We start from the raw sequence: 9607 nt of genomic DNA on the forward strand, positions 1-9607 counted from the left end.
TCACACTATAAGTTTGATTAAACCATCAAAATATGAGGATTGTCACATTTCATTGTGTTATCATCACAAATAAAACAACTGATTCAAGCACAAATACACAATATGCTTACAAAATCTTTGATAATATTTGAATAAAGGGTGACGATATCAGTTTTCCTAGGCCGCTGCTGTGTAATGCCCACCGTACCAGAAGAAATGCTCTCTTAATGATGGATATTTGTGTTACAGATGGCCAATGGGATTTGACCAACTATCACCTGTTAGATCTGGGCCGTCCGCATCACTCGATCCGCTGTATGACTGTCGTACATGACAAGGTCTGGTGCGGATACAGGAACAAGATCTTTGTGGTTCAACCTAAAGCCATGAAGATAGAGGTAACATCTGAACCATACACTACTGTTCAAAAGGTTTTCTGAAAGAAATTAATACTTTTATTAGAATGATTTCTGAAGGATCATGTGACACTTTTCTCATACTGCTGTCGCTTGAGTCCACGAATACCTCTTGCGTGTGATAAAATCAGCGTAACACAATACCTCACTGCTTTCCTGATGTTTAGAAATCCTTCGACGCCCATCCTCGTAAGGAGAGCCAGGTGAGACAGCTGGCATGGGACGGAGACGGCATCTGGGTGTCCATTCGTCTGGACTCGACCCTCAGACTGTTCCACGCGCACACATACCAGCACCTGCAGGACGTCGACATCGAGCCGTACGTCAGCAAGATGCTGGGTGAGACTCCATTATAAAAGCATTAAAGCAATAGTTCGCCCAAAAATGAAAACTCTCCCATCATTTTACTCGCCCTCATGTTGTTACAAACCCATAAGACTGTTGTTCATGTCACAGGCACCGGTAAGCTGGGTTTCTCTTTCGTGAGGATCACCGCGCTGACGGTGTCGTGCAAGCGCTTGTGGGTCGGTACCGGAAACGGCGTCATCATCTCCATCCCTCTGTCAGAGAGTGAGTGCGTCAGCTGTGTGCTTCTAATCATGTCATCCATATTGTGTGATGAGTAACAAGCCTTTTTTATTCCCAAAACAGAAAGTAAAGATGCAGCAGCAGCATCAAATCGGCCAGGCAGTGCGGTCCGCGTCTACGGAGACGACAGCAGTGATAAAGTCACGGCGGGCACCTTTGTGCCCTTCTGCTCCATGGCACATGCCCAGCTGTGTTTCCACGGACACAGAGACGCCGTTAAGTTCTTCACCGCCGTCCCAGGTAGAATAATTCACCTAACGATAGCCAGAGGTTGTGAATTTAACTTGAGCACAAAATTGGAATATGGCATAAAACATTTGTTAATAAAGCCGCGTTTCCATCCCATGTGTTCATGAGAACAAAATCAGCATTTCCTGGGAATTTGGTGCAAAAATATCTGTAGTTGCTGCAATCAGGCTCTTTTTCCCTCCATCATAAATGAGTTCATCTCAGAGCGTCAGACGAAACACAATAAACGCTGTCATGTTCTCTTGCACACAATCGTGTGAGACGCTTCTGGAGGGAATTAAACCAAATCATTCTGATGACAGACTTTGACTCAGACGTTTCAGAACCACCAAACCAACATTTGAGATGCTCTAGATGTTCTAAATTAATAAAAAAATGACATAAAATATGCCACATACTCGCTTTGAATGCTATCATCCATAAATGAAAGATGTGAAAGAACTATTTTTGTAGTAGTTTTACTCTATCAAATCGAAATTTGATTCAAAATCAAGAATCATGACCCCTAGAATCGAATCATGAGATTCCAAATGATTCCCACCCCTAGTAAAGCATGCGTGATGTGTTTCCTGTTTTGCAGGACAGGTGGTTCCGTCTGCAGGTGTCGAGGGGGCCGCTGACGAGTCGCCCACGCCGGAGCTGGTGCGGTCTGTGCTGGTCATGAGCGGAGGAGAGGGTTACATCGACTTCAGGATGGGTGAGTCTGACCTTACTGATAATGAGGGCTGGGCATCGACACCAGTTTCACCGTTCGATTCACATGCTTGTGATTCAATTCAGTTCCCATTTCGATTCAGTGGCGGGAGGGGGAGTTCACCTGGTAAAATTCGCATTCCAGGGGCTAAATATTAGGGCTGGGACAATAAATCATTGCATCGTGAATCAAGAAATGATTTCCGAATGCATCACGATTCTCTCTTGAATCGATTCTGAGCTTAGTTTTTAGCAGCACGTACTCTGCTTGATCCAGTTCCTCACACACACCGCTTCAACCTTCTACAAAATAATCATTCATAAAGTTTGAAAAGGTTGAAGTGAATTACAAGGGTGTTTGCAGTGGGCTGTTTACATTAATCTCATGTCATGAAAGCATTCTGTGCATTCTCAGATTCAGCCGAACGCACAAGCACTCTTCTTCATGAGCATTTGAGCGTGCAGTTAAAAACTAGCCTGGAGAGCCATCTGCACTTAAAAACTAAGATCAGAATCAATTCAAGAGAATTGCGACGCATTTGGAATCGTCAAAATTTCAGAATCGATCCGCGAATCGAGATGAATCGATTTATTGTCCCAGCCCTACTAAATATCATGTTATTTGGAGTCGCTTCAGCCCGTGGACTTGGCAACACTGCTCACAAGCTCGAGATTCAATTCAAATCTGATTTCAATTCACAAGCATGCAAATAGATTCAATTCAAATTTTGATTCACAAGTGAGCGATTCGATCCACTTCCGATTTCCATTCACAAGCATGTGATTCAATTCAAATCCAATTTTGATTCACAAGCTTGCAATTCGATTCAATACCGATTTCAAATCACAAGCATGCGAATAGATTCAATTCAAATTTTGAATCACATGATATAGATTCAATTCCGATTTCAATTCACAAGCATGTGATTCAGTTTAATTCCAGTTCACAAGCATACAATTCGATTCAGTTCAAATATCGACTCACAAACTTGAGATTTAATTCAAATCCGATTTTGATTCACAAGCTTGCAATTTGATTCAATTCCGATTTCAATTCACAAGCATGCGAATAGATTCAATTCAAATTTTGATTCACACGATTTAGAATCAGTTCCGATTTCAATTCACAAGCATGTGAATAGATTTAATTCAAATTGATTCACAAGCTTGCGATTTGATTGAATTCTGATTTCGATTTGATATTGATTCTTTTGAATATACAATTTGACTGTATCTTTCTACATTCCTTCTGATGTTCATTCATGTTTATTTGCTGCTGTAACTAGTAGTAAAGAGGAAGAGATGATCGGATCAACAGTGATCTGTCACGCCACATTAAAGAGACACAAAAACACATTTATTGACTGAATTTTGTAATAAAATAAGAATTTGAAAGCACAAAGATGTATATTGAATAGCAGGCACTAGAAATCATGTTCAGTGAAGTTTTGTATGAATCGATTCTTGTGATTCATCAAAATGAGAATCAAAACCAGATGAACTGATATTTACTGAATATGAAAGCCTGATTTCTCACACACTTCCTCTCTTCGTATCGTGTCGCAGGCGACGAAGGAGGAGACACAGAAAACATGGATGAACCCACTCTGAAGCTGCAGCCCTTCCTGGCCCGAGCCGAGCGCAGTCACCTGATCGTGTGGCAGGTCATGGCCAATGAGGAGTGACATCTGACGCTCTGGACCTTTTTCACTCAGTTCTGCTTTATTTAAGATGTTTTAAGCATTCATTGGCTTATAGTATTTCTCTCCTGCAAATCATGATTATCAGCGAAGAATGAAGTGTTCTGTTTGTTTGTGCTTCACTATGAATGAATGAAGCGTTTCTGGAGAACTTCAGTTTGTTTTTGGGCGAAAGCACAACAGATCTTGAGCTTCTGTGTTCAGTGTAAACGGTTTATTTGTGGGATTTTCGCAGGGTTGTACTGCGAGCACAAAAGCAATATCCTCACATGAACGTCACCAAAGGATCAGAAAATTTGATTTTACAGCCCATTGATGGACAAAAGTATCTAAAGAAGATTTCCACCGCGACCATGTCTTTGTTTCGCTCGTCCGCCGTCTTTTTTAACACTAGAGCAGTTTTCCGAGGAAAGCGACCGTGTAGATAAACGTGCAGAGACAGAGGCATATTTTTATGAGACTTTTGTACGCGTCTTTTAGACTTTAATCTGCCGTTGTGCTTGCGTCAGAGCCGAGCCGCTCGGTCTGCAGTTGTTGGTCCTCTCCAGGAGAGCAGAAACAACTTCCTGTCGCAAACTAGCCGTTGCAGTATTTATTTCTGTGAACCAGCCTTTGCAGTTCAGAATGTAACTCTGTACATTGAATATAATTATATAAAAATACAAATATGTATATGAAACGTAGACTGCTTGATCTGATTATTTTTTTAAACGTGATTGATGATGTAAATGAGGTTGATTGATTGATTGGATGATCTACAGAAATGAGCTATGCACTATTTTTTAAAGGACAGCAGAGGTGTGTGTGTGTGTGTCGTGTTTAGAGGAGTGTGTTATGCCGTCCCATAATCCTCCAGGTTTGTGAGAATGACATCAGCGTTACCCAGTGTCCATCCTTCTCATCTTAGCCTTAAACTATTAAACTGACATTATTGGGGAACTTGCTGTGTTTCATTATTATAAGATGATTTATAGATGCACTTAAAAGTTTGATCAAATAAGAAACTGTTAATAAAGCAAAGAAACATCCTCAAGTAAATCATTACATTTAATAGTTTGTTCATTGCATCTGATGGCCCATAATACACTGCACAACACAGATTTCATTGGATTAGAAAAGAAAGAAAAAGAACCCTTAATGACAGAAAGGTTCATTTTATAGAATTATAGATTCATTTTTTACAATTTTGTTCCAGAAATAAAGCCAGTTGAGTTTTGATTCAGTTTTGGATGAATCAGTTGAGTGAATGATTCAATTCACACTCGCGTAACGATGAGTCACTGAAAGTCTGTTTGAAACGGAATCGAACGGCTCAGAAAAGTGATATTAGTTCAGAAAAATAATCTCTAGCATTATTTGTTTGCAGACGCCAGTTGGTTTGATATTTTGTTATATGATGCAATGAATATGCAGATATTTACAGTACAGTTGAATAGATTCCACAGCACATTAAGACAATTATGCAAATGAAGTAGAAATGAATCTAATTAAATATTCACTAATTTGCATACATTTCCAGAACAGAAATCTAGGTTCATAATTCTTGTCAACATATTAGAGGTACAGAAGGGATTTTGGACATCTCTTTTTATCACTCCATAAATCAAAAAACAATTTATGCTGTTTTTAGGAATAAATCAGGCGAATGATATATGAATGAGTCTTCAGAATATAAATAGGAATTAAACTGCAAAGTTTGGTTTTGTGTGAAGTGGAGATTTCTGACTCAAACTCATTGACTTTAAAGACTGAAATCTACAGACGCAAAGAGATAAAGTGTAATAAAATAAACATTTAAAGGGTTAGTTCACCCAAAAATGAATTCTGTCATTAATTCCTCACCCTCATGTCGTTCCACACCCGTAAGACCTTCGTTCATCTTCAGAACACAAATTAAGATATTTTTGATGAAATCCGAGAGGTATATGACTCATCCATAGACAGCAATATAATCAACACTTTCAAGGTCCAGAAAGGTACTAAAGACATCGTTAAAACAGTCATGTGACTGCAGTGGTTCAACCTTAATGTTATGAAGAGACGAGAATACTTTTTGTGCGCAAAAACAAAAAACAAAAATAACCACTTTATTCAGAATCTCTTCTCTTCCCTGTCATTATCTTACGCAGGTGACGCAGTAATCACAGTGAAGCTTCCGTGTTTACGTCTGAATGCCGGCTCAGTATTGGCCAAAGCTGATCACGTGATCAGCACGACGCATGCGTGTGATGCTGACGCAGGAGCCGGCCAATAATGAGTCGTTCTGACGTAGAACCTGGAAGCGCTGGACGTAAACAACGTATGAGAATGACACAGAAGAGAAGAGATTGTTGAATAAAGTGGTTATTTTTGTTTTGTTTTTGCGCACAAAAAGTATTCTCATCTCTTCATAACATTAAGGTTGAACCACTGCAGTCACATGACTGTTTTAACGATGTCTTTAGTACCTTTCTGGACCTTGAATGTGTTGATTATATTGCTGTCTATGGACGAGTCATATACCTCTCGGATTTCATCAAAAATATCTTAATTTGTGTTCTGAAGATGAATGAAGGTCTTACGGGTGTGGAACGACATGAGGGTGACAGAAATTTCATTTTTGGCTGAACTAACCCTTTAAATGTGTATTTTAGATGTTTTCTTTACACTAGTCTGAAAGAGGACATGTTATGCAAGCAAAGTAGACCTCAAAACTGAGTAGTGCATGAAAAAAAACAATGGTTTTGTCTGTAGTGTCCAATAAGTAAGTTGATAGACGTTCTCCATGCAGTGATTCTCGCCACAGGAGGGCAGCAGTGAGCCGCTGCTTTACTGCCTTTGAAATGACATTCAGTGAGGAAGGAGCTGCTCCTCCCCCTTCTGTGATTGGCTGCTGGATGAGTACAAACAGTACATGTTCTGACACACACACACTATTGAACGTCTGAATCAGCACTCAGGCATTCAGTAACAGCGAGGGAAGCTCTGAACTCTGAGTGAGGAAAACTCAGAATCAAATCAACACTGATCTAGTGTTATGAGGTGCCTAACTTACAACCATCATGTTAGTCATCTAATATTCTCTTCAAGACTCGTCTTTTTAAAGATAGATCAGTCTAATTTAAATCAAAAAGTAAGACTGATTAGCTCTTGTCTAACTGATAGTTGATCAAACTAAAGTCTTAATATAGTGGCTAAGTTTATTAATCTGGCCTCTGAATAAGATTTTCTTTCTGCTGAAAATGAGTTAATGTTATCGGATTGGACTAAAACCGTCAGACTTTGCTCTCACAGGGTATAACTTTTGTACTTTTTGCATTTTTTCCCCACTTTGTTACACTCGTGTTGTTCCCGGCCAAAAATGACCAGTCTATAAAAATAAAATTGCTTCTAAATCTCTCATTATTTCACTGAGGAGCCTGAGCTCAGATCCATTCACAAAAACAAATACAAAACCTGTGCTAACTGAAAGAAAACAAGTCCACCAAAAGATTGAATCACAAATGTGCTGATAATGAGAGATTTACAAAACACCAAATTAGGTTTTTAGCACAACAAGGGTTAAATTTGGCATGAAATGGAAATTGCACTCGTCTTTTCTTCACTATTGTGACGTATATCTGAGTGAAACGCTTCACAAACAAGAACAAATGTAGGGCGGGGCTTGATTCTGTCTGTGGGGAATTGATTGGATGGTTGTGGTTTGCTATTGGTGGATCTCATGTGAGTGACAGGTTGCCCCGCCCTCGTCATCAGAGAAGAGAACATTTCATGGTGACTTTAAGAGTTTCACCTCTTTTCACCTCTTTCCTCAGCTCACACAATGAGGAGACGTGTGGAGCTCATCAAACATTCATCCACCTAACGCTGCGTCCCCCTCCGTCTCTCCGTCCTCCAGCTCTGCTGTGGCTCTTATGTAACTCGTCCAGCTGGTGTGTCCAGGGATGTTTCCCAGGGCTTCACGAGCGTAATTGCCCAGATGCAGTGAGGACGCCTGAGGCTGGACTCTGCGGGGCCTTCAAACCCTCCATGAGTTTAGAGATGGACTGACCCTGGCTGATTCTTCAGTCAGTCAGTTTATAAAGCTGTACATTGATTTAAATTGTAATTTAAAAGTCCATACATACACTACTAGTCAAACTTTTGGAATAATTACATTTTATTGTGTTTTTTGAAAGAAGTTTCTTCTGCTCACCAAGGCTGCATTTGGATCATTGATAAATAAGGGTTTTAAAAGTGTGAAAAAACATAATAGAGATATAATTAATTTTGAAGTTTTATTAAGTGTTAACAATGAGATTATGTGGTTTTTATAATCAATCAACACTGATTTTGTCGTTTTTTACAAGATGGACAAAATTTGTCACCAAAAAAGTCATTTGGTTTAACCAAAATTTCAGTTTTACCGAATGACGATATTTTCACACAATGCTAACAGGCTGATATCTAGCTAGCTAGAAAAAGGCAATCAAACATTTTATATTTAGTACAAGTTTTTAAAATATTACAACATTTTCCATGTTTTATAGCGGTTGTACCGAATGACCTGATGTTTCATGCGTATGATCAAGTGAAAACATGAATTTATCAAATAGTTAAAAGAGAGTTAGTTACTTTGCTTCACGACCATGTGGTCCTTTGCAGGTGTCTGAATGATGTCACATCCTGTCACATGATATTGACCGCATGACTTGATCCAAAATGGTCCCTTTATATTGGTTACTCCGAATGACATCAATGAAATTCATTTTACCGGACATTCTTTCTCATAACAAAGCAACGACTTTTACACATAATTTTAATATCATTTTGCACTATGTTGATATATGATGTTATAAAATCATGCCAGAATAAAAAATATATACATTTATTACATTTTAAGATATTTTAGTCACAAATGAACGGTTGGACGGTTAAACCGAATGACATTTTGACACTTCAAAATCTTTAAAATCCCTTTATATGTGCAAAATATAATCAAAACCTTTTGGATTCAATAAAAGAGATCTAGTTGTACTACCTTACATACTTTGGATGTCATATCTTTGTTTTTATTATTATTATTAAGGCCTTTGGACAAAAAAAATCACGTCATTGACCCATTTATTTGATCAAAAATGCAGTAAAAACAGTGAAATATTATTCCAATGTAAATCAGCTGTTTTCTATGTGAATATATAATAAAGTGTAATTTATTCCTGTGATCAAAGCTGAATTTTCAGCATCATTACTCCAGTCTTCAGTGTCACATGATCCTTCAGAAATCATTCTAATATGATGATTTGCTACTCAAGAAACATTTATGATTATTATTAATGTTGAAAACAGTTGTGCTGCTTCAGATTTCTGTAGAAACTGTGATTTTTTGAGAAATAAATTTCTTTTTAAATCAAGATACTCGTCTGTCAGCTGCAGGGAAAATTCAGAATGTAACTGGTCCAAACGAATAAAGCCTCAGATCTGACCGTCTTTGAGTCTTTGGCAGATTTATATTGGATTCAATTCCCATCATTTGGAGACGAGATCAGTTTCTGTCTGGGAATGAGACTGGTGATATTTGCATTATTAGGATTAAGATGTGTTACATAACGAAACGTCCCAGAGGAGCAGACCTGTCTGTTAACTCTTTCCTCCTGTGGTGAATGTGTAACTAAAGCAGACGGTGTGATTGACTGTGAGAGACTGAGGATAATTAGCCGTATGGAGCAGGAAATCTGCTGATCACCTTCATTTCTGTCCTGCAGAAACATGATGGATTCTCACATGTAAAGAGACATTCTGCACATAATTGTGTAGATGACGTTCAGTGTGTTCATGGACTTTTCCTCCCATCAAAATCAAGAAAATAATAATTATTATTATTGTATGTATTATGTGCATACACCTTTTACGATGTCATTGAAAATATATACCTGTAAATTATTAATATATCCTTTATTATTATTATTATTATGTGCATGCACCTTTTATGATGTCACTGAATATTTATACTTGTAAATTAAT

At 38.3% G+C, this 9607-nt stretch overlaps 1 protein-coding gene and 1 long non-coding RNA gene across 2 annotated transcripts in view; both read left to right on the plus strand.

Annotated features, from left to right (window-relative positions):
• Positions 1-4564, plus strand: part of spag9b (sperm associated antigen 9b) — a 54600-nt gene extending 50036 nt beyond the window's left edge. The window contains exons 25-30 of the mRNA XM_051914296.1: positions 229-377; positions 563-734; positions 852-965; positions 1047-1223; positions 1813-1929; positions 3492-4564. Of these exons, the coding sequence (XP_051770256.1) occupies positions 229-377; positions 563-734; positions 852-965; positions 1047-1223; positions 1813-1929; positions 3492-3610 (848 nt within the window). The 3' untranslated portion in view covers positions 3611-4564. The remainder of the gene's footprint in view (positions 1-228; positions 378-562; positions 735-851; positions 966-1046; positions 1224-1812; positions 1930-3491) is intronic.
• A 1133-nt stretch (positions 4565-5697) lies between these two features.
• Positions 5698-9068, plus strand: LOC127524213 (uncharacterized). The gene is made up of 2 exons (XR_007933020.1): positions 5698-6646; positions 7420-9068. It is a non-coding gene; the product is annotated as an uncharacterized LOC127524213 (long non-coding RNA).
• The last annotated feature ends 539 nt before the right edge of the window (positions 9069-9607 follow it).

This window comes from Ctenopharyngodon idella, chromosome 12, assembly GCF_019924925.1.
Source record: "Ctenopharyngodon idella isolate HZGC_01 chromosome 12, HZGC01, whole genome shotgun sequence".
Classification (NCBI taxonomy): domain Eukaryota; kingdom Metazoa; phylum Chordata; class Actinopteri; order Cypriniformes; family Xenocyprididae; genus Ctenopharyngodon; species Ctenopharyngodon idella.